At 46.3% G+C, this 24,757-nt stretch overlaps 1 protein-coding gene across 1 annotated transcript in view; it reads right to left on the reverse strand.

Moving 5' to 3' along the window:
- Positions 1-435: 435 nt before the first annotated feature.
- SLC7A14 (solute carrier family 7 member 14) overlaps positions 436-24,757 on the reverse strand; it is a 48,231-nt gene continuing 23,909 nt past the window's right edge. Inside the window, exons 4-7 of the mRNA XM_026498769.3 lie at positions 18,290-18,436; positions 15,500-15,708; positions 12,545-13,422; positions 436-758 (exon numbers count right to left, since the gene is read on the reverse strand). Of these exons, the coding sequence (XP_026354554.1) occupies positions 436-758; positions 12,545-13,422; positions 15,500-15,708; positions 18,290-18,436 (1,557 nt within the window). The remainder of the gene's footprint in view (positions 759-12,544; positions 13,423-15,499; positions 15,709-18,289; positions 18,437-24,757) is intronic.

Raw genomic sequence — 24,757 nt, forward strand, 5'->3', positions numbered from 1 at the left:
TGCCCACACCCCCCTGCTTTGGCACATCTCCAGGAGGAGCTGCAGCCTCAGTGTGGCCCCAAAAGTGAGCCCCTTGCTCCTGGGGTCTCCATAAGAAGCAAAAGGATTCAACCAGCAAAGCAAAGGCCAGGAGACATTTGCTGCCATCAGCTCTGATGGTAGACAGAGTTTCTTGCAGCCTCTGATTTAGTTTTTGTTTTTGTTTTTGTTTTTTTTTTTTTACAAGGGGATCCGTGATGAAACCCAGGTTAAACCCTTCGACAGAACTATCCTGCAGAGCGAAGTAGCAAATGACAGGCTATGACTGGGGACTGACTCTGGGGGAAGGCTGGACTTTTGAAATGAGAGCCAAAAATGTTTTCACCCTCTAGCCCACGGGTTAAGTTACTGAAAAGAAATCACCACCACTTCTACACATTTCCTGGGTGTTCACTCCTACTCTGGAGAGTAATCTAACTCATCATTTGCAATCAGGGCCTCTGAGTTCTGTTTGTGTTTGCTTTTGCCCTTCGCTTTGCTACTTGTCCGGGTGCTGGCCTTCGCCTCTGACATCTGCTGGTAATAGAAGCCTTTGTCTTCTGCCGGGCCGCCCCAGTTCTCCTGGCTCTCGCCTTCCGTGGCGTAGGAGAAACCCTCCTCCGCCGAGAAAGGGTCATCCACGTCGTAGCGCTGGTACATGCTTTGGTGCAGGGCTTCTTCTCGGGCGCTGATTTCCAGGGTGCTGTTCCAGATTCCGTACCCAAAGTAAATGAGCATTCCTGCAGGGAGGGAAGGGCACAGGCGGATAAGCAGTTGCTCTGGGACCCAGGGGCCAGCAGGGAGATGCTCAGGGGTGAAGACAGAGCTAGCGGGGGGTGTGTTTTCTTTGGTCTACACCGTGTCTGGAAAAGACGCGAATTAGACGTCATTTAAAAATTGGGATATCTTGCATTAAGCAACCCGTAATTACAGCTTCCCCTAAAAACGTCAGACGTGATGACACTACTCCCACATTCCTATCTGGCAGTCGTGGCTGGAGGTGAGCACTAGTGTCCTGTTTAGATAGAATGTGGGCTCTCTAGTCACCTCTGTCCCCACCTCCCTGTTCACTACACTCAGGTAGGTGCCAACTAGGAATTTGCATTTTCTGCCCTGACTTAAATATTTGTGCATCACCCATAGTGGGTCCCCAACCTTCTTGTAGCATTTTCTTATCCCCACACCCCCGGTTAGGGATGCCATCTGTATTTCACCACTGAGCTATGCGCATACACTGTCCTATGGTTTACTTTGCCTTTTTTCACTCACCAAAGGAGTGTTATATTACCGCTACCCAGAGCTGTTCACTTTCATCTGCGGGCTCTCGGAGTGGTGCCTGCCACTGTTACGGCCCTTAGCATGTCTACTGAATGATTTATCTGCACGGGGTGGTTCTATTTTAGAGACTCTGCAGAAAACTGGCGCTTAATGTTTGTTGAATGAATGAATGAGAACTCCTGATGAGCGTGAAATTTCCAGTGCAACCTCCTTAGTTGATGTCATTCCAAGCAAAGGGAAGAAATTTGTTTTCCTAGTTAATATGGAGCATTAATAAGGGCTAATGTTTCATTTCTATTATAATTTTTTTGAAATTACATATAAAAATAGTTTGGGGGCACCTGGGTGGCTCAGTTGGTTAAGCATCTGACTCTTGGTTTTGGCTCAGGTTGTGATCTCGGGGCACCTGGGTGGCTCAGTTGGTTAAGCATCTGACTCTTGGTTTTGGCTCAGGTTGTGATCTCAGGGTCTGCTCAGTGCTTGGGGTTCTCTCTCCCTCTGCCCCCTTGCTCATGCATGCTCTCTCTCTCTCTCTCTCAATATTAATAAATAAATATGAAAAAATAGTTTTAGAACCCACATTTTCTGTCTTGAAAAGCTCATGGAGGCTCAAGGCTTGGAATAGCTGAGAACCATAGCCTTGGGGGGGGGTCATAGGGCACGATGATTAAGAGCATGAGGCCTGGATTCAAATCCTGCCTCCATCACTATTAGCCGTGGAGCCCTGGACCAGTTCCTTAGCTTCTTTGTGCCTCATTTTCTCTTCATGATAGTCAGGGTACCTATAACACGGGGCTGCCATGAGGATGAAATGAGAAAAGCAGTGGCTTTCAACCCTGGCTTCAGCTGGAGGGCCACCTGGGGAGTTTTTTTTTTTTTTTTTAAGATTTTTATTTATTTATTTGACAGAGAGAGAGCACAAGCCGGAAGAGTGGCACGCAGAGGGAGAAGCAGACTCCCCACTGAGCAAGGAGCCGACGCGGGGCTCGATCCCAGGACTCTGGGATCATGACCCGAGCCGAAGGCAGCCGCTTAACTGACTGACTGAGCCACCCAGGCGCCCCACCTGGGGAGCTGTTGAACCGCCCTTGCACCCAAGGCTCCCCCCTAGAGATTCTGATTTAATTGGTCTGCAGTGTGATCAAAGCATAGGTATGTTTTAAAGCTTCGCAGGTGAGTCCAATGGTCAGCCAAGGCTGGGAATCCCTGAGATCAGGAACATGAAGCCCCCGAGCCACGTACTCTGTTGCCAACACCAGTCGTGTTAGGGCTTGGCCACCAGATGCCACTCAGTTATGCAACCCCCTTCCAGACCTCAGACGCCCTCTTCTGAGTGGCACTAGTCCGTTTGACTTTGCTAACCCTGCAGGCATCTGCACAGCTGTTTGCTTAGAACCACAAGGTCAAGTTCTGCTTTCCTCTTTGGTGCTTGAGAAATCCTGCTCCTTTTGAATTTGGAGTGTGTCTTTTTAAGCTTGGATTTCTCCCTCTTTGTCTCAAATGACTTGCTACTCACCCCCTGCCCCATCCCCCAGTGAAATCAACTTTCCAGGAGCCAAAGTAAGCAGAGATTTATAGTCCTAATTGGTAATAAATCCTAGAGTTAATCATTTGCAGATGTAGCTACTCTCAAATAGCGACTTCATTTTTCTGAACATGGATCTCTACTCTTTCTTGGGGGGGGGGAGTGGGGAGTAGCCAGGTACCCTAGTGTAGGACAAGGCACCGAGTTAAGGCCCCTTCTAAAAGGGCCAGTGTGCTGCTTCTTGGAGAATGCCTCCATTGGAAGCATGCTTGAGACCCGAGAATAAATTTCAGGAGGCAGGTGGGATCAACAGGCACACACCTCTTTTTGCCCCTTTCTGCTTTTTTGCTATCTTTTCTCTTTCACATTGAGGCAGGTGTCAAATCTTGCTTCCTATTCCTGCTTGGTATCTTTTACATCAATTCTTTCCACCTGATTCCCTTTTCAGACCCTATTTATAAGTGAGTTATTTCCCTACTGAACTTCATATCATTCATTTTCCTTTTTTCCTTTGTCCCTAAGCTCTCTGCTCAGCCATCACACAGGTCATCACTCAAGCACTGGTTTGATGTCTATTCTGACAGACCTTCCCCTGCCCGCACCAGGTGTGGTGGTGTCAGGCAGATTGATTTATGGAAATTCTCCAAGAGCCTCATAGAATCCTAGATATTTAGAGCTGGAAAGTGTCTATAGATCTGTTTGAGTACCTTCGTTTTACAAAAAAAGTAACAGGTTGGGAAATGGGCCGAGGGCAGCCAACAGCATTCCATGTGGATAGAGAGAAGTCTCTTGCATACCCTGTCCAGTCTCTTGCATACCCCATCCTTCACATCTGCCCCCTTCCCCCCTGCAGGCTGGTTTATAGACTATGCTTATCACAGTATGTATTGAGTAAGAGGTTATGTCTACGTTTGTTCTTTGGGAATGACTGCGTCTGAAGGAACATGTGTCTTCATGAATGCATTGAGTACGATTACTTTGAGAAAGCAACCCATGGAAATCTGCCATGTAAATATTTATGGGCCTTTTAATGTTTGCTCTGAGCCCCTTATAATTTCAAAGGTGTGTTATTTTGTCTTCAAAAATATATTTCGCTGTGCCTGGGTGGCGCAGTCCACTGAGCATCCGACTCTTGGTTTTGGCTCAGGTCGTGATCTCAACGTCGTGAGATGGAGCCCCGAGTTGGGCTCTGAGCTCAGCGGGGAGTCTGCTTGAGACTGTCTTTCCCTCTGCCCCTCCCTGCCATGCTCTCTCTCTCTCTCTCAAATAAAGAAGCTTAAAAATATATATATTTCTTTTTAAAATTATTTTATTATTTTATTACTATTATTTTTTAAGTAGGCTCCATGCCTAGCATGGACTTCAATGTGGGGCTCGAACTCACCACTGAGATCAAGACCTGAGCTGAGATCAAGAGTCAGACACTTAACTGACTGAGCCACCCAGGTGCTCCTAAAAATAATTATATTTCAAACATGAGTGCTCTGAAGCAAGAAGTGACTGGCATGTGGTCTGATGGAATAAACGGTCAGCTGGGGCAAAGGTCTGGCGTTCTGCCTGACCCTTCCTGCTGGCCCTTGAGTAAGTTCAAGGCAAGTGGTGTAAGGCACCAAGGATTGGAGAAAAGGAAAAATGGAGGGGGACAAAGAAACAGAGGGGGTCAAAGGAAGGGAGGGAGGGAGGGGAGAAGGGAGGTAGAGAGAGAAGCGTTCACTACCATCTGTCGCACATAAACAAAGGCTTTGTGCGGAGGAGTAAACAGAGCTGCTAAAAGCCTCCTGTGTAGAAGCGGGGTGTTTTGTTTCTGCTTCTTTTTTTCCAGCTGGCTTAGAAAACTAAGCATGAGGTAGTTTCTGAAAAATCTGTGGGGATTCTGGGAATTCTGAATCATCTAAACTGACCTTCACACAACACCTCTGGGTGCTGAAGTCCTACTGATGCATTATTTACGTTGTACCTTTCTCCCAAGGAGTTCAAAATGTTATACGTGTTATCTTGTTTAGATTCCTCCCAGCCTGTTTGGGAATGTGTGTGTGAGAGAGAGAGAGAGAGAGAGAGAGAGAGTGAGAGAGAGAGAGAATGTGTGTGTGTGGAGGGGGGGCAGGGAGCAGGAAGGTTAGGATTACGTGCATCTCACAGACAGGAAACTGGGGCATAAGACAAAATAAGAGATTTTCCACAGCAACACGGTTAGTGGTGGGACTGTGAATCCTTCAGGGGCTCTCCATGTCCTGATCCAGGGTGTATCTCACCTACCAGGGGTGGCTCGGGGGCATAGACTGAAAACAATGTTGCTTAGCTTTTTAGTTTTAAAGAATTCCACACATATAACAAAGTGGAGAGAATAGTATAAAGAACCCCATATACTAATCGCTAGCTCCCTCCTGACACGCACTCCCCTGAGCCCTGCTCTTTAGATGATTTTGAAGCAAATCCCTTCCACCCTGTGCTTCATCTGTAAATAATAAAGTATGTATCTTTAAAATAGACTTAAAAAAACTTAGTATCATTATCGCATCTAAAAACTAAGAATAACTCCTTAATATTATCTGATATCCAGAAGTATTAAAATTTCCCTGAATTATGAAGCATATGGGGAAGAACTCTTCACCTTATGAGGCTGTAGACTCGCTCCAGGGAGGCTATTACTGCCTGGTAGCTTTCGGGCACTGTTATTCGTCCCTGGGACTGGCATCATATTCTTCCGTAAACTCTTACAGATGGCAGTTTTATCTTTTGAGAGAGGATTTGTTTTCCGCCGAAGACAGAAGTCATTTGGAACCAAGCCTCAAGAATGAGACAGCTAATTGATATTTGCATATTTAATCCTGCTGTTCCTTAATAATTTAGGTCCAGGGGCACGTGGGTGGCTCAGTGGGTTAAGCATCTGCCTTCGGCTCAGGTCATGATCCTGGGGTCCTGCTCAGTGGGAGTCTGCTTCTCCCTCTCTCCCTGCCACTCCCCCTGTTTGTACTCTCTCTGTCAAATAAAGAAAATCTTTAAAAAAAAAATGTAGATCCATTGCGTTGTAGTTATACATCTTCTAGCTGTCATGCGTGAAAGGCGGATGTGGTGTTCGAAATCAGAAGGGAATTCGCTTTCGTGTTGCAGCAGCGTCTCGGAGACTCTCCTGCTGGGCTGGAGTTATTTTTTTGAGTTGATGGATCTTAAGGAGAGGCGACAGTCAGGGCAGCAACTAGTTAGCGGCAGGCACAGAAGTGTTTCAATATTTGCAAAACAGACATGGCTGTAGCCGGCACACGGGCCGAATGCCAGCCCCGCTCAAAGGTAGTGGCAGTGAGTCCTGTGAAAGGATGTTTGCAGCAAAGGGAAATATTTGAAAGGAGGCATTGGCTTTTCTTCCAGACAGAAATTCCCTGATGGAGAATGTGCCCAAGAGAGGCTAGACAAGATGAAGAATCATGCCTTTGGCAATTTCACGGGCTTTCTTTATGTAGAACATTCTGTGAACGTAAGACCCTTTGTAAAAAGTGCTTTCTCGTCCGTCATCCCAGAGAGGTTAAGACCTGCTTAATAAATCAGTGATTGAAACGGCGCTTCAACTTACATATACTGAGTCTTAACGGATGGCCGCTCCCACCCACCCGGGCACCTCCAGGGAAGGGTTAGCAACGCCAGGCTTGCTTTCAGATGCTGGGTCACCTGAGCGTCAGTGGGGAAACACCCATTACCTCTCCTTGTGTGGGTCCATCTGTGCAAATTAAGTCAATGACCCCAAACCTACAAGCGAGAGGGGAGGGAGGAGGGGGGAGGTGTCTCTGGATCTTATGGGGGAAAACCTTGAACAAAAACCCCACTCGGAAAAAGAGCCCGGGTGACCTGGAGACAGACAGTACCAGCAGATCTCTGACCCCACTGGCGGGGACTCTGGCTGAGGAGCGGCTGCCGGATCTCTAGCGTCCCCTGGGAGCTTCCTGTCCTCTGTAGGCAGTCACAGGCTCCGGGCCAGAGGCGGTGGGCCACCTGACCTCAGGCTGGGTGGAGCAACCCTTCCTGGGGCTCGCTTTCCAGCAGGAAGCCCTGCCCGCCACAGATAACTGAGGCACTTTGTTATGCCCAGAGGCTTTTTTATTTTTACTACCCCGGGATCAGCTTTCCAAAACAGACATTTGCCAATGCAGAAAGGAAGACTGGATGCTAATGAGAAGGTGTCCTCCCACCCACTGCAATCCCTACCAACTCCCCCTTTGCTGGTTAGTTTTTAAAATACCGCCCCAAGCCCTGTTGGTTATAATAACAATTAGGGTTTGTTTAATCTGGTGTGGCCAGGAAGAGCAGGCTCGAATTGAATGGGGAGTTGGGGGGTGGTGGAGATTCTCTCCCTGGCTCTCCGACTGATCAAATATAAAGTCACATTACTTTATGCCTCAGTTTCCCATCTGCAAAATGGAACTGGGGACCCTTATTTTATTTGAGCGGTTATAATTGCCAGGAGACAGAAGGCAATCTTGTAAAGGAATTTTAAAAAAATCCAATAATCTAAGCCAGCGATTCTACTTCTAACTCCACAGAAACCCCGGGGAAATGTGTCCATGTGTCCACCGAAAACCACGATTAAGAATCATAGCAGCTCTCTTTGTAGCAGTCCCAGACTGGAAGCCAGCTAAATGTCCATGGGCACTGGAATGGTATATTATTATCACGGTGGAAGGCTAGCCGGACAAGGAGAATGAACAACTTAAAACCGCAAGCAACAGCTTGGATGAATCTTAGAAATGTAATGTTGAGGGAAGGATGCGCAGTGCTCCCTCTGTCATGGCTCTGAGTGTGTTCCAGGAGCATTGCACACACCTGTTCTGGGGACTTTTTCTCTGCCATGGCCCCCTCTCCCTTCATTCTTTTGTCTCAAAGGAGAGCCAATACTGCAGGGGCCGCTGGGCGTAGAACCCCGGGAATCACCAGGCCATCTTCTCCATGCACAGCCCCTGTCCAGCATGCAGCCTTGACTGTAGTGCGATCCCCTCTTTCTTGGAATTGCACTGGCCCTGTTGCCATCCTCATCCTGGCCTTCATCATTTTTTTTTTTTTTGGCCCCTTTGAGCATGATTGATTTGATGGAGTTGCCAGTTGTTTTCTCCTCTGCCTACAGGAGAATTTCAAGCTTATTTATGGGACATATCCTCAGGAGTTGACTTATCTTGATGCCCTCTCTGCCCCCAATTCATGGCCCCCTTCCTTCCCTCCTCTTTCCTTCATGACAATGGCTGCTTTGAGTCCATTTCCAAAAGGATTTTCAAATGGTAGTGCAGGTAAAGACCGTAGGTGTGTTTTCTCTTTGGAAATTATGTTTTAGTAGAAGATTTATGAAGCTAATTGCCAGATCACTCTCTGTTCCTTACTTGGTAGCCCCTGGGGTGAGGGGGCCCATGAGCTGGTCTACCAGATGATTCCTTTCTAATAAAGTCCCACAGGGACAGTCGAGCTGGAAAGTGCCACTGAGTAGTGTCATCACTGGTCATTGTTACTTTCAGACTCCCTGAGACTCTGCCCAACCCCACAGCTTACAAAACCAGCTAAGAGAAAAGGAAAACAAGCTGCTCTGTGCTCGTTTTGTTGGGATTATCAGACACTTGCTATGCGTGTTATTTCTCTTGTCTGAAGGAAAAGAGACAAGCGCTGAGTAATCTTGTTGGGACTTGTGCCTTATTTTACTCTGAGTCGTGCTCATCTGAAGGTCAAAAGCTTAGCCAAACATTGTTAGAAAAATGCTGTAATTAAGATTCATTTAGCAAAGCCTGGTTTAAAAAAATGTGCCCAAGATGATTATCAAGTTATGACTCAGCTTAACTATGTAAATCTTTTTAAAAAGTAGCTGATGTTTCATAAGAAGTTCCATTTAAAAATATCTCTACTGTTCTCCCCAGGAAAGTTATACTATGAATAGAGAAATTTAGAAGAAAAATCTGACATTTTGGAGACGCAGAAGCTTAGAGGTGGGATCTTTGTTCTATGAAAGCACTGAAAATTTTATAAGCCAGTTTGGGGTTGTGGGATGGATACATTTTATATGAGCAAAAAATTGTTTTTGGAAAACATGGAGCTTTTGTAATTAAATTATTTACCCTGCTTACAAATTATCTTCTTATTTTTCTCTCCAGGTCAGTGGTTCTCACATGTGAGCATGCATCAGAATAATCTGTAGGGTTTGTTAAAGCCTAAATCGTTCTCAAGAGACTCTGGGGTGGGGTTCAAAAATCACATTTCTCACTAGTTCCCATGTAATACTGATGCTGCTGGTCTGGGACCACAGTTTGAGAACCACTAGATCATTTTAAACCTGACCACCCATTAAAATTACCTGGGGAGCCTTAAAAAATACCCAGTACTTGGCCACACCGGACTCATTTATTCAGAAAATCTCTGAGGGGGGATCCTGGGCACAGAATATTTCAGAAGCAGTCAGATGATTCTGCTGCGTAGTCAAGATTGAGAATCTTCGTTCTGGGCAAAGCTCACTCGCGTACCAGTCTTCAAAGACCATGGCGCTAATGCAGTCAGTGAGTGCCTAGCAGCTGGGTGCGTGTTGAGCTGCGGGCTCCCGTGCCCTCCGTCTGGCCAGCCCCAGGCTGCAGGGTGACATCTCCCATGTCAGGGAGGCTCCGTTTCCGGACCGAGTTTGCAGTTTATGCCATCAGCAAGATGACAAAAGGCTCTCGGGGAGTTTTCTTCTGCCTGATAACCGGGAGGGCAGCCGGAGTCAGAACAGGTTCGTGCTGTGCTTTGGCATGTGATAGCTAGTCTGGGGGACAATGAATCATTTTAGATTTTAAAAAGAAAGGCAGGAAAGAAATAATTCATATTATTTTCCCCAGTATTTTCTTTTTAAATATTTATTTATTTATTTATTTATTTATTTATTTATGATTGGGAGGGAGAGAAGGGGGAAGGGGCAGAGGGAGAGGAAGAGAGAGAGAGAGAGAATCCCAAGCCCGTTCCAAGCCCAGCACGACCCAGCACGGGGCTCGACCTCACAACCCTGAGATCATGACCTCGGCCGCAATCAAGAGTCGGACGCTGAGCCAACTGAGCCATCCAGGCACCCCTTTTCTTATTGAAGCCCCAAAGAGCAACCAGATCAAGACCAGTAGAATTATTTGCATTTTTACAGATGAGTAAACTGAGATGCAAAGGAGCTAAGTCACAAGACGTGCAGGTGGCAGAGCTGTGATTTGAACCTGGGCTGTTTGACTCCAAAGGCAAGGGTCCTCGCCACCTTACCACTTTTGCAAAATGCCCCTGATGCTTCAGAAACCACAGATATAATGCAGAACTGGGGACATAATTTTGGGCCCCAGTGCAAAATGAAGCCATAGAGCCTCTTGTTAAAAAGTTGTTAAGAAACAAAAAAGTTGTTAAGAATTCAAGGAAGCAGCAGTGGAGCATTCGACCAAACGTGGGGCCCTGCGTGATGGCAGAGGCTGTGCACGCGTGGAGCATCTCAAACCTTCCTATGCAATAAGAAGAGCTCAGGGGCACCCTGGTGGGGAGGTACCAGCTGCAGAGCTGAGCGTGGAGACCCTGGGTTTTAATAGTAGCCCTGTGACGACCTTCCCGTTATTCCTGTTGACCTTGAGCATGTTATTTGACCTTTCAGAGGCTCAGTTTTGTCATCTGTAAAGCTGAGAGAGGGAGAAGTGGGGAGGGCTAGATGATGCTAGCGTTCCTCCAACTTCTGTTATTTCTATACCACGTATTTAGTGTAGTGGCCACGGTCACGGTCCCCGGGCCCACACTACCTGACTTCTAACTTTGGCTCTCCCAGTTCTAGCTATGTGACCTCGGTCAAGTGCCTCAGCTTCCTCATCTGTAAAATGAAGGTCACTGTGAGGGTTACATGCGTTCATGTGAGGAAAGCCCTTGCCTAATGGCTCGTATGTGCCAAGGGCTATATTAAGTTAATTATGACTATGAGTCATGGCACCTGTACTAGTCCTGATGTTTTTTTTCCTTTAATTTGACTCACTTTTTAAATTTAAGACTAATCACTAGATTCATGCGAGCATATATATTTTTTCTAGTATGTGTGAAAATGTAAAATAACTATGTAATCCTTTTGAAAGTTCAAAAAAATTCATTCCTAGACTCTCTAAAATCAGCCCAAATATTACTGATGGAATGGTCACCACACTGTGGGTAACATTGTACTAGATATTGAAGGTCCCTTCCAGCCTTAAGACTCGAGGAATGAATGACTAATTGCCTGTCTTTGTGTCTATGCCATCAGTCATTTGACAAATACGTAGTTCTCCCTTCTTTGGTCGAATTTTTCCATTGGTTACATGTTCCAGTGGAAACATGTTTAAATGGAGAAGAGAGATTGTGAATAAATCATGTAAGTAGTTAAAACCTTGACGAGTTAGTGGGGTTCTCTCAAGAACTCCCCCGAAAGTCTAACAAAGGATGGGATCTAGAGTCGTGAAAAATTGGGATGGGATGTTAACAAGAAGACACAGGCTGGCCTTTAGCAGTGAGGAATCTGCTGGAAGACGTAGGCCCTTTTCTTTGAGCGCTGTTTTCCCCTTACTTTCCTCTATGTAAATCTTATCTTATAGGCTTGCAGTTTAAATTCCACCTCCTCATGTTCCTTTCCAGCTCTTCCTTTTTTCTCATCTGAACCGTAGTCAGAGAGGAAGGTTTATTAATCACATGCTGTGTTCCAGGCACAGAGGACGCTGTGCTGAACACCCATATTCCTGACCTCGAGGAGTAGATGGGACTTCAGGGCCACCAATTTGTATAGGGCACATCAAGATAGTGATGACGAATTTTAAAATTAGGCTTCACTTCAGCCTCCCTCTCAAGTTCTCATGAGCACCAGTCCGCAGCCATCTCATGAACTCAGGGCTTGTTGGGTGTGAGAAACATGGAATAATATAAGTTGATCACGAAGGAAAATTAAAAATCTCGGGAAAGGTGCAGGACTGTTTGAAGGCAATAAAAGTGAATTTAGAGAGAGCATCTCTGATTTACACCCAAAGCTGTGGACAGGTGAGGAGCTGGCAAAGTTATATCAGTTATCAACAGAAGAAGAGAAGATCAGTAAGACTGATGGTGTGATGGGTGCTTCCCAAGAGAATGACTGGAATATTGACGGATGAACAAAGAATCTTGGGAAAAAATGAAAAAATCTTGACTATTTTATAAAAGTCAATACGAAGTGGGGATGTTAAATGGTATAATTGGGTCAGAAAAATTATGCCAAAAAATCCACACTTATTTCATACTTTGCTCATTAAAAAAATCAGGGCATGATTGGTATTTTAATTTAATTTTGTCAAATGTAAGAAAAATACTTTTTTCCCGTAACTTTTAGTTTCATAATTTTTGGTTTCTAAGATAGAATTCCAGTTGAACTTTTCCACTCTCACTTTTACTGTGCTATTTTTGTCCCTTTATTACGTGGATTCATTTTACATGGACTTTTTTATGGAATTAATTATCCAAAAAAAGAATGTCCAGTAATAGTACTCAGTGAAGTGATGGATTGATCAGCATCATTCTTCAGAACCAACGACCAGGACCATAAGAGCCAGAAAGGGCACAACTGGCTTTACTGACTCTAATGAAGAAAGCCAGGGTCCACAGAACCAGCCAGATTTCTCTTGCAATGGAGAGGCCTAGTCTAGCTAGGAGGCAATTTTGGGATAAGGCTGTTCAAGGCCTTGGGAGGGAACTCTCGAGGCTCCAAAGGAAGTTGCTTACCCACAAAGCACCAGACTGCAAACCGGATCCATGTGATGGTGGAGAGCTTTAGCATGAGATAAATGTTCACCAGCATGGCAAAGGCAGGCACGAAGGGGAGGCAGGGGGCCATATAGGGCAGCTTTTTGGGGTTCTCTGGCTGCTGCAGGATCACGAACACCAGGGCGCTGATCAGCAGCACCATCAGAACAACCAGGAGGATGGCCCACCAGCTCTGCTCTGAGATGTAGTCGGAACCAAAGATGATGAAGGAGCAGAAGACGAACATAAGGATGAAGAGCAGAAGCACGCAGGTGGTCACCGTGTGCCCTGTAGCGGCCGTGGGCCGGTCCATCTTGCCTGGAAGGCCCAGCCGGATCCTCATGGTGTAGTAACGGGGCCCAATCAGCTTCTTTAACTTGATGAGATAAATGTTTTCAGATTCGTCGGCTTCTATGCCTGTGGTCACGTCCACAGTGCCATAGTTGGGGTGGTTCACGCTGTAGGTTGACTTGTCCGATTTGCCTATGAGCATCTCATTGTCTCCCAGAGATGGTAGGTTTTTGGCCCCACATGTGTTGGTGGCTGGGCCAGAAAACTCTTCCCCCTCACTCACAGGAGAACAAACTTCCTTCTCACAGTCTGCCAGGATGCCCTCCTTCTTCTTTGTGTGTTCCTGGGACAAGAACTTGACAAAACCATCAATGTCACTCTCTGGTTGGTATCGAAGAAGCAAGACGCAGACAGAAACCAAGGTGTAGGCAAGGAGTGTGCCAATGGACATCATCTCTATCAGGTCTCTCAGGCTGACTAACAGCGAGAGGAGAGCTGCCAGGAACCCCGACACAATGCAGGCCACCACTGGCGTCTCTGTGTAGGAGCTCACGTGAGCCAGGAACCTGGAAGGAGAGGCAAGCAGAGGGTTAGCAGTGAGCTACAGATGGTGACTGACTCTAACATGGCTTAACTTCTCCGGGTCCTGCTCCTCCAGTTTGCTTCTGGATTCATTGCTTTCAATACAGCTGCTATTCCTACTGCGGGATTTGGTTCCTGGAATATGATTTAAAAAGAATTTTAACGCCTTGGTTTTGAGGCAAACTTCTTTATTAAAGTTCCTACTTCATTACATGACGTGAAGGGTTGATTGAATTTGGAAAATATGTCAGAAACCTGGATGGAAGTGCAAACTTTGCTGGGAAAACGTTAGGGGCAGAGAATTTATATACCTGCTTGGGGTTTAGACCTGTGTCACCCAAAGAGCGGTCGGTCCGTGGATCAGCAGCAACAGTATCACCTCGGAACTTATTGGAAATACCTATTTTCAGGTTTCACCAGAGACCTACTACATCAGAATCCCTGGGCATGGGGCCTAGCAGAGTATGCTTCAGGAAACCTCCAGAGGATTCTGATGTATGCCAAAACTTGAGAAGCACTGCTCTACAGCAAAAGTGCAGGGGCTTAGGTGGAAAATAGCACAATAGTGCCGAACGTGTGCTCATAGATGCAGGCAAAGCCAGCCAATTACCAACTGGAGAAGACCAGCCAACGTGAACGAATGGTAGGTGCTTCCTTAGCAGTTCCCAAGGGCCCTAAGTAGCTTCCTGCTCTCCTAATACTCCCTCCTCCCCTCTCTTCCATTTCCCCCTTCTTTTCCTTTTCTTTTTTTTTTTTCAAGAGAGAGAAAGAGAGAGGATGTGTGGAGGTGGGGGAGGGGCAGAGGGGGAGGGAGAGAGGGAGAATCTTAAGCAGACTCCATGCCCAGCACGGAGCCCGATGTGGGGCTCGATCCCACGACCCTGAGATCATGACCTGAGCTGAAATTGAGAGTTGGCCGCTTAACCGACTGAGCCACCCAGGTTCCCTTCCTTTATTTTCATGTTTTACACATGACTATCAGCTGTGCTTGGGGATCTTTCCTCTCAGTTTTCTTGGACAGCAGAAAAATCTTTTGGATGTGAAGTTGTCACACCTCTATGATAATCAGCCTCTTATCCACTCGTCCAGCTCCCGAACATGGAAGCTCTGACCTGGTGCTGACTTGGAGGGTATACAGAAGAAATGAAATGTAAGATGACAGCTGATAGTAGAGAGAAAGTCCCTGAGGGGGTTCCCTCCATACCACTGAGAGCTCCTTCACCTCTATGCTTTACTCCTTGCTTTGTGAACTTGAAGAATGCCTTTGCTGCGAGACCCTCATATGGTGGGCACTGGGAACCAAGAGGTGGGCCACATTCCATTTGTGTCCATGAGCAGGTTGACCACTTCATGGCCAATGTAGGGGGCTGGAAGTCCATATATTGGCGTAGTTAAATATCTGGTCTTTGGAGTCAGTCATGAGTTCAAATCCTGCCCCCCCCCCCACCACCACTTAGCAGCTGAGGGATCGGGGCAAGTTTTTTTCACCTAAGTATACACATCTACTATATTCATCTGCAAAACAGGGTTATTGTGACAACTAACTGGGATACTGTATACAAAGCACCCAGGATGCACAAATGTTCAATAAATGATAGCCTTTGTTGCTACTGTTATTAGGCTCTGTTCAGATGGTCTTATCCTCCCTGTGATGGTAGCTTTGAATGTTTTCAGCTACAGAAGGCCTGTGGAGAGATGGGCACTACCAGGCCTCAACATGAGGGCAGGCCTAAGATGTTCCTGGGATGGGTCCTTCCTTCTGGGAGCTACCTGGCATGACGGTTGGACACCCATAATCTTTACAAAGGAACACACAATGCCTAACAGGAGGGGTGGGGCAGTTAGGGGAACTTATCGGTTTGTGCTAGATCAAGGGACCCAGAGTCAAACTGAGGGACTCTTTCAGGGCTTACGCTCCTTTCACTCAAATTCTTTGTTAGGATATATGACAAGTTCCATAGTCTATGTGACATACGCTCACATCAAAATTATAGTCAGGTTGACCTTCTCCTTGGACAAGCATGGCAGAATAGAATACATTTCATGGAGCATAGCCCTTACCTGAAAAGGAGCCCATCACCAGCCATGGCATAAATGACCCTTGGCATTGGGAAGAGGGAGCCCAGCAAGCTGACGGTCAGTCCTGCAACGGACCCAATGGCTACTACGAATTTTGCAGCATAGAACCCATGAGCCACAAACATCTCCATGAGCGGGGATTCTGTGTCGATGGCATTGCATGGCACCATCAGAGTTAAGATCATGCTCACCTGTTAAAATAAGAGAAAACACGGCTGGAGGGAGAGAGGGTGGTCAGCATGGATGGATGTCCCACAGGAGAGCAAAGAGGCCTGGATATTGGATTAGCCACTTCCTGGCATGTGCCCCTAATTTAACCAGTCATTTGGGCTCCAGAGCTCTCAGTATCTTCTCCTCCCATTAGAATTTAGTGGACTTGGCCAGATGATCCCCAGTAGCTCTCTCTGGCCCTTTCATATCTGAGGAATAAGTATGCAGGTATTTAAGCCCCCCAACAGCAGAACTACATTGACAGTTCAATGAAGGGCAGATATCAGCAGGTAGAAGGAATGACAGCCCAAGGCCCTGGAGCCAGGGCCTAGCAGTGACCATGGACACCCTGCCCACATGGGTGAGACTCTCATTTCTTTTATACTTTTAGAGTCCCATACAGTCTTAACTATATGCTCTCTTTCACCCTAAAGACCAGAGATGGAAACGATGTTTAGATAGGTGAGCAGAGGTCTATAGCCAGTTAACAGTGATCAGAGGATAGCGATAAGTGATCAGAGGTCCACAGCCAGTTAACAGATGGGAACCAGATAAGGACTCACATTTCCATTTCTTCTCTGTAGCTCAGTGCCAGGAGCCAGGCAGACCAACAAACAAATTATGGCATCAGGATGGAACTCAGTTCTACTCTGGGGTTGTAAGACTACCGTGGCTTTGCTGAGCCAGGTATCACTTGGCTCCCAGGACCTATCTTCCTTCATATGTCATAAATCTGCCATAACATCCTTTCCTCATGGCCCCGGGCAACGAAGCCACCGGTCGTAAGGCTGGGCTTCCCCTAGCCTGCAGAGGCCAGTGCGGGCATCAAGAAGGGAGTTCAGAGCCTGAAAGGGAGAGGGTCAGGCATTTCTAGACCACTTCTTCTCATGTTCCTCAGGAGCCAAAATCGTCCAGCGAAGCCATGGGTGGCTAGGGAGGACGGGAGGATGGACCACCACAGCCCCACAGTTTGGCTCTTCTGATGGTGGAATGGCAGCCTGCTGACCAGCACGACACCATACAGCCCCTGAGGCAGGGGTAAGGGCCATGTGTTCTAGAAGAGAATGTTTCTCAGCAACTTCACCCCTTGCAACATCCCCTTTGGGGGTGGGCTGGAGGAGAGTGGCACTGATTCCTACAGCAATTTGCGTTGAGTCTGCTGCTCACGTTAGACCAGGGTGGGTCAAAAGTTGACAGATGCACAGAAGTACTCTGTAGTCTATAAAGCGCTAGCCTAAGAAAGGAATCGTGATTATTAACTTTATTGTGTGTGCCCACGGGTTGACCCCTGGAGGTGGGGGAGCTACGTGAGGGAGGAATAAGAGGGAAAATGCAGAGCAGAGTGTCTCTGCTGCGCTCCCCGCACCACCCCTATCCTCTGAACACTCTGTCTGCAGGGATAACTGGGGTGTGGATAAGAGGAAGCCCCTTGCCCGTGTGTGCATAGGGAGAGGTGATAATTGACCTGCACATAAAACAGTTGTGAGGGGCAGCCGAGTTCCCATAAACCACATCCAAGGCTGCTCTTTTGTTTTCCTTTGGTGTCCAGGACAATCTTCTTTTGCAGCTTGCCCTAATGATCAAGCCAGCACTGGTCTGGCTTCCTCAGTTGCTAAAGATGTTTTGTTTTGTTTTAGTTTTGGGGAAGGAGGTGCTTTTCCTATGCTATGCTGCCAGGATAGCAGCGCTGACAGGGCATGTCCCCAGCTGCCGGCTCTTTCCTATTTGTGGTAACTGAAGTGAGTGGGACCCTTAGGGCCTGGGGCATTTGTATAATCATGTGCCTATTGGCTTGTCACCTGGTTCTTTTCATTGCCAGGGGCTGGTGGTGGGGGGGAATGTTGACTGTGAGGGAACTATTTCTGTGATAGAAATTCTGGGATGGGAGCTGAGAAACGACACATCACAAGTGTGAAGATCGTCTCAGGGAGGTGATCCTGAGAAGACAAGGCTGAAGGCTTCCTTCTGAGGATTCCCTTTAGGAGGAAAACCTTAAAAAGAAGCTTGGACCAGAATAAAAAGAGGGAGCCACAGCAGAAAGAAATCTCCCCCGAGATTTAAGGGGAAGAGTGTCTCTAGAGGATGACGTACTCTCTCTCCCCACTCCGGGAGAGCCTTGCCTCTCGCTGCCGGGAAGCTCCCAGAAGACAGAAGAGCATTGAGGAGGGTGCACAGAGGTCCACAATGCTTCTGCTTGCACACCCACCCGTTACTGCCAGCCTATGATCTGAGCTCCTTGGACAGCAGCCCACGCCCTGTATACCATCCCCTGGGCAGCGGCAGATTCCCAGAGCCTGTGTGTGGGGAGCAACGAGGATGGAGACTCAGAGGCCAAGGCTGAAGTGAGGGTCTGGGCTGCTCCTGTCTCCAGTCTGAAGTCCTGATTTTCTTCTTGTTATGGATGGGTGGGGATAGAGGGTGCCTGGACACATACATAAAGACACCAAGATAGTGTAAGGAAGGGACCACTTCCTGAGAGAAGGTGACCCAGTCCCAGAGCTACATTTTAAGGTCAAATACGAAAAGACCATCAGGATGGTCCTGAAAGGATGTAATACTTACAGATACATATGCTGTGAGGCAGATGACCAGGGAGGCGGTGATTGCATAAGGGATGGACGTGTTTGGATTCTTGGCTTCCTCTCCAGTGGTGGCGATGATGTCAAAGCCAATGAAAGCATAGAAACACGTGGCTGCTCCTTGCAGCACCTGGTGAGACAATGGCATTTCTCAGACTCAGAGTGTCAGGGCAACACCAGGGCCTAACATGTGGTACCGACAACTGCTCAGTGCCTGGCGACATTCCTGAGCAGCAGAGAGTAACATGGAGGAACTTGTGCTCAACGTTTGGTTCTGATCTCCAGTACTTTCTAGCTGTGCCACCCTGGGCAATTCCCTCATGTGTAAAATGGAGATAGGGAGAATTTTGGCCAAATGAAAACTGGGTTGTTCAACACATTCAAATCATTTTTGGTAAAAGTGGGGTTATAAGCAAGTCAATAAGTTGGCTTTCCCTATGTCTTGGGGGAACTCATTAACCTCTCTGTGCTTCATTTTCATTCAGTGGTTCTCATCCACAACCAGGCCCAGTATCACCTCCCTTAGGTATGTTTGGCAATGGGAGGAGCTACTTGTGATGGTCACAGAGACGTGGGGCATGCATTTTCAGCATTTAGTGTACGGGGCTCAAATGCTTCTGCACAAAAAGTTGTCCTGCCCAAATTAGCATTAGTGCCCCTGAAAGATATTCTCTGCTGTAACTTCTAGATCTGAAATGATATGAAAGATGTTCAGATCTTCAGATAGCCTATTGTCTTTCATGGGAAGACAGGTAGAGACGGTTGGATTTTTCTGCTCCTTTGGAGGTTTGAGTGACCTAGTTGGGCTCTAAGGCAGGAGAAGATGTGTGGTGAAGGCCTGTGGAGGTGGTATCCAGTGACATCTGTGGATGTCTGCTGGACAGAAGCCTGCATGGCTCCAAGAGTGGTTGGGACTTGATAAGTCAAGATGTCAGTGAGACTCTTCCCTTGAAGAGTGTGTTAGTTTCTTCCAAAGAATCAACTAAAGTTTCCCCACCTTAGCATTCTCAGTGTCAGCTGAAAGTAAGAAGTGTGCCTCTTCGAATGCTTGGGTAATGTCCTTTTAGGGGAGGGTGAGAGAGCTTTTTCTAGACTTGTGTGTAGAGGGTGAAGGGCCTTGGCAGTATGAAAGCTCTAGCCAGGGCTCCAGGAATGAGATTCATTGTAGAATGGACCATTTCCCCCCTTTTCTCCGCATACAGCTTGTAAATGATGAAATTCAATACATGTGTCAAGCAGATAACCTGTGCCCAAATTTTCACTCTTAACCTTTCTCACTGGTTTCTCAATAAGTAAAAGACAAAGTGTACTAAGTACTGGAACCTACCAGCTATATTACAAACTGAAGATCTCACACCTCAAAAGAAAGTTTTGCTCACAAGTCTCCCCCCTAGGTTGCTAAAGTTTCATTTCCCTGATTGGGGGTTCTTCTCTTGGGGTCCATTCAACTCAGGGGGTCTATGACTTTTGCTGGGAAGAGATTACATCTTTATCTTTACTAACCTCTGACTGAACATACATTTCTTTTAGTAACGAATGAAGGTAATGAACAGTACCTGTGACTTTGTCACTCACAGCGATCAGATATTTTTTCCATACTAGATTGTTGCAGGGATGTTGAAATATTGCTTGTGCTTGTCGCTACTTCCAAATTATGGTAGTTATTAGACATAGATACCAGTATTTAACACACTATTAAAGAAACACATTGTTATTATGTCATAACTTAAAAATATTTTATAACTATATTTACATATATTTGATTTCTTTTGAATTCCTGTGTAATTAGGTTATTCATTTATAAACACGATCCTTAGAAGGGTTTCAGAGTCTTCACCAGACTGCCAAGGAGCACATGACAGAAAACAATCGAAGAACTCCTGGTCTATTCTAATAACTCAGGTAGAAAAAAACTTCTCAAACAAGCAGTTGTTGTTGGAGGGCTACTTTCTGGGAGGGGAGTTAACTCCCAATTTCACTTCAGTGAAGTCCTTCATTTCCGGGAATGGAAAGTGTTTGGGCCTCCAGTCAATGAGAGAAAACAGATTTCACTTAATTGTTCACGGAGGTTCATAGGTCTGGAAACGTGCTTGCTTTCAGTTGCTGAGAACGTTTTTGGTCTTCAGGGATGAACAGATGCTGGGATTGCAGACTCCCTAAACTGCCCCCATCCAGGAAAGTATTGCTTTAAGACAGCTTCCAGAAAACCGGTTCTGCTTTCTCTTCCCTTACACATACATGCACACGGACACACACACAACTCCTGTAAATCATACGGATCTGTTATGACAGTCAGTCTCATGGTGTATCACTCCCAGTTAGGATGTCCCAGGGAGACAGCGCTATGCCTATTCAGTGTGGTGAGTTCTGGATGGAAAGTTCATAGGTGTTGCCAGCCCTTACTGCTGAGGAAGGGGGGAGGTGGACGTGTCTTAAATAAGTACTTTGGGGCGCATCTACACTAGAACAAGATGAGAGGTCTGTAAGCCATGCCGTGTGAGGAATCACTGGGGACCTAGGGATGTGTAACTCGAAGGAAAGAAGACTCAGAGGAAGACACGGAGGACACCTTCCAATTCTGACGTCCTGAGCATGAAGCAGTTGGAGGAGAAGTATACTGTGGGCTCCAGAGGGAATCGCAAAGCCATACGGGGGGGGGGGGGGGGTGAGGGGGACAGGCATTGGATTTGGTTAGGAGAGCAGATTTTGTTGATTGTCAGACTTAGGGTGGTTCTGTCACATACAGGCTTGGTGACCTGGAACAAGTTCCTAACCTCTTGGAACCTCATTTTCTTAAATGGAGATGAAAATAGTATTTAGTTCATGGTGTGGTTACAAGGATTAAATGAGATAATAGAGTGAATTGCAGTCACGAACTATAGTAGGTGCTTAATAAATATTAGCTCTTACTAGCAGTATTTTTATTACTATAGTAAGTTTTCTAGAACAGATGAAACCCAAAGGGATAAAGAAATTCCTCCTTCTCCTTGTTTCTTTTTTTAGAACGGGACATGTACTTTATTACCTGCTCGCCTGTACCAGGCACCACGACTGACAGGGATACAGTCGTGAGCAAAAGTACCTTGAGCTTAACCCTCTGGGGCTTGGAGTCTAGAGGACACTGCAAGACCCAAAATGCAACCTTGACTGTGGTAATAAACTGAACAAGATTAATAGGGGTCTGTATTATTTGTAAGGCATAAATGCTACTGTTTTCCGAACAACTGAAAGAACAGATGGCAATTACTGATAATTATGAGATACCAGAATATGGACTATGGTCAAGTTAGGAATAGAGAGGAAAAGTTTGCAAAGAGAGTGTCTGTTAAGCTGTCTTTGCTGTGTAGAAGTAGGGAGCTATTCTGGTTGAAGGACGACAGGACAGATCAAAGGAAGAGCGTTTAGAAGTTCCCCTGCATTAGGTAGGAAACAGAATTTAACTCAGATGGTTTAAATGAAATGATTTCAGTGAAGGCCCCATTAGCTAAGTCCAACAGGGATCAACCAGTGAGGGGCCTTTTCGAGCATAGAACAGAGTATGAAGGGTGGATAATGGATCTGGGGGGTGGGGCACATAGAAAACACCCAGCACACCTGCCAAGATCAAACAGATCCTGGTCTAATAAGATATAGAACAAATACACAGATTATCGAAGAGAAGATAATAAAATTAGCAAATAGGGTCACCTCTTTACTTAATTAAGTTAGTATGAATGAGTTTTTCTTCCTTGCAAGCAAATGATCCCTGAGTGATGACTACAAAAGGGTCAGGAAATGAGACTGTGTGTGGGGTGTGTCTCTACCCTAACAACCACTAAAACTACTTTGCACTTCGCTCTATCCAGACCTCAGATCTGGCCACGGGGATTAGTGATGAGGATTCCCTTCCGTGTGTGAAAGAATGCGTGTGTACTTAGGAGGGAGCGTCTGTGAATGAAATTGATTGGTGAAGTGTGTGTACGTGTGTGTTTCAAGGTTCATTAGTATTTTATTCCAACTTTCAAAAAATGTTTTACATAAATAAAAAATAGTATTGACTTTTTAATTGGATGACATAAGCAGAAATAGTTTTCCAAAGTAAAGCTGGTCCAGATCCAGATCCAGGTCAGCCCGTCCCTCTAGAGAGCTTCTGTGGGGAAGCAGCATGGGCCTCAGCTGCTGGAGGGCTGACTGCTGCTTATTTAGTTGGCAAAAGCACTGCCATTAGTGGCGTGCTGGTACTAGTCGGCGTGTGGAGTCCCTAAAAGCTGGCCCCCTATGTGTTACTGATATTCGTGAGGCAACGCTCTGTATTCTGCCTTGGCCAGTCTGCCAGATGCCTCGGAGCTAATTAGCCACCTTTATATAATGCACTCCCAAGGTAACAACACAAAACTCCAACTTTTATAGCACTTTCTACCACCCCATGCTCCAGGTCTATTAGCAGCTGTCCACAGTGACAGTGGAATGTGCTAATAGGTTCCAGCAGATGAATTACAACGTGGAGAACAAGAAAAACAGCTTTCCCTTTGTTTGGAGGCAGTCGGCATTCCCCACAAATACTTGTTACGGACCATTTTCCTGGGAGCTATTTGTGCGGGTAGAGTGTCTTATTTGGGTAAAGAAAAACCGCAAGATAGCATCAAGGACAAATAGCATACAGGGACTCCACAGCCAGCAGTGTTCAGGGGCTGAGGAACTGTAGAGGGAAGCAGGGGTTCAGCTGAGGGCCAGCAGTTACTTGATCTAGAGGAAAATGTTTGTTGTTCTTGAGCTCTTCAGGACCAAAGAAGCATTTGACCCAGAACCTATAAGTGAGTAAACCATTCCTTAAGCTATTTTCTTTGGAAGGATGTGGTCGGAACAGGGAAAGAGTAAGCTTATGAGGGGTCCATGGCCAGAGGACAGATCGTTCATTACTAACCCTTTCAAAGTATTTGAGAATTGTGTTTCAAGTCATGTAATGGTGTCCTTATAAACCGTCTCTTACACGAAGATCTTCTTCATCCCATCCTACCTGAAGGGGATTAGAACTCTGAACTAGGTCCCTTGTCAGGGGTAGGGGTCAGGTTTTCCCTAAGGAGAAGACCATGCAGCCGCCACGTAGGCAACTTACTTTTGTTGACAATCGTTAGGTAAGAGAGTAGGGAGTGTGTTTATTAACTTGGTGGAAGATATGTTCACGAGAGGGCGTTAGACCCAAAAAATTAGGATCCGTATTCAAAGTGGTCTTGCTAGGGGCGCCTGAGTGGCTCAGTCGGTACAACATAAACTCTTGATCCTGGGGTCATGAGTTCCAGTTCCATGCTGGGCATAGAGCTTACTTAAAAACAAAACCGAACCAAAAACAAAGTGGCCTTGCTGGACTGGAAAAGTGACCAGAAAACAAAGTTGAGAAAGAACAGGTCCAGGCCAGTTTGCTAGGGAGGAAATGTACTGTGCTGAAACCCAAGGCCAGGCAGATAGGAAAGAGGAAAGACGATGAGTCAGCACCATCCTCAAACTGGGCTGTCCTTTGTGCTCAGCTGATGCTTTCAGTCACAGCCACTAGAACAGATATCTGAATTCTCTGCAGGAATAATGAATTTGCGGTGAAAAATGCAAAATCCCGGCCAAACCTTCTTGGTGGCCAGTGACAAACCACCTCAAGACAGTAGGGTTGGGTTGCAGTGAGGTTAGTGAGGCCAAAGGTGCTAAAAGAGACAATTGTTCCCGTATGTCCAAACCCAGGTGAGGGGGGGCGTAGTGGAGTAAATAAGGACTTTGACTCAACCAGGACTGGAATTGAATTTCAGTTCTATTACGACCTAGGTCTGTAGCCTTAACTTTTCTCAACTTAAGATATTTTGATATAAAAGTAGAGATTAGGAAACCGGGGATGGGGGCGCCTGGGTGGCACAGTGGTTGAGCGTCTGCCTTCGGCTCAGGGCGTGATCCCGGCGATCTGGGATCGAGCCCCACATCAGGCTCTTCTGCTATGAGCCTGCTTCTTCCTCTCCCACTCCCCCTGCTTGTGTTCCCTCTCTCGCTGTCTCTCTCTATCTCTGTTGAATAAAAAAATAAAATCTTTAAAAAAAAAAAAAAAAAGGAAACCGGGGATGTACTGTATGGTGACTAACATAATATAATAAAAAATCATTATAAAAAAAAAAAAGTAGAGATTAGGGCCATCGTGAAGATTACATGAAAAGTGTATGTAAAAGAGTGCGTCACAAAGCAAATGGTACGTTAAGAATGGCATCCTTCCTTTCTTTTGTTTATGCCTGACTTCTGATCTTCTTTTCTTGCTACAAAAGCTAGTGAGAACCTGGCTGTATAAATGGGAGCCCCTAGGGCTGGCTTGATTAGTCCCTTCCTCGATGGGGTGGATTCCTGACTATCCTGAAGAGGCATGTGGGGCCCTTGAGTGGGAAGAGGAGACCCCCAGAGAGAATAAAGCCCCCAGAACAAAGCACAGAGGGACAGGTTCCAA

The sequence above is a fragment of the Ursus arctos genome, unplaced genomic scaffold (genome assembly GCF_023065955.2).
Source record: "Ursus arctos isolate Adak ecotype North America unplaced genomic scaffold, UrsArc2.0 scaffold_4, whole genome shotgun sequence".
Lineage (NCBI taxonomy): Eukaryota > Metazoa > Chordata > Mammalia > Carnivora > Ursidae > Ursus > Ursus arctos.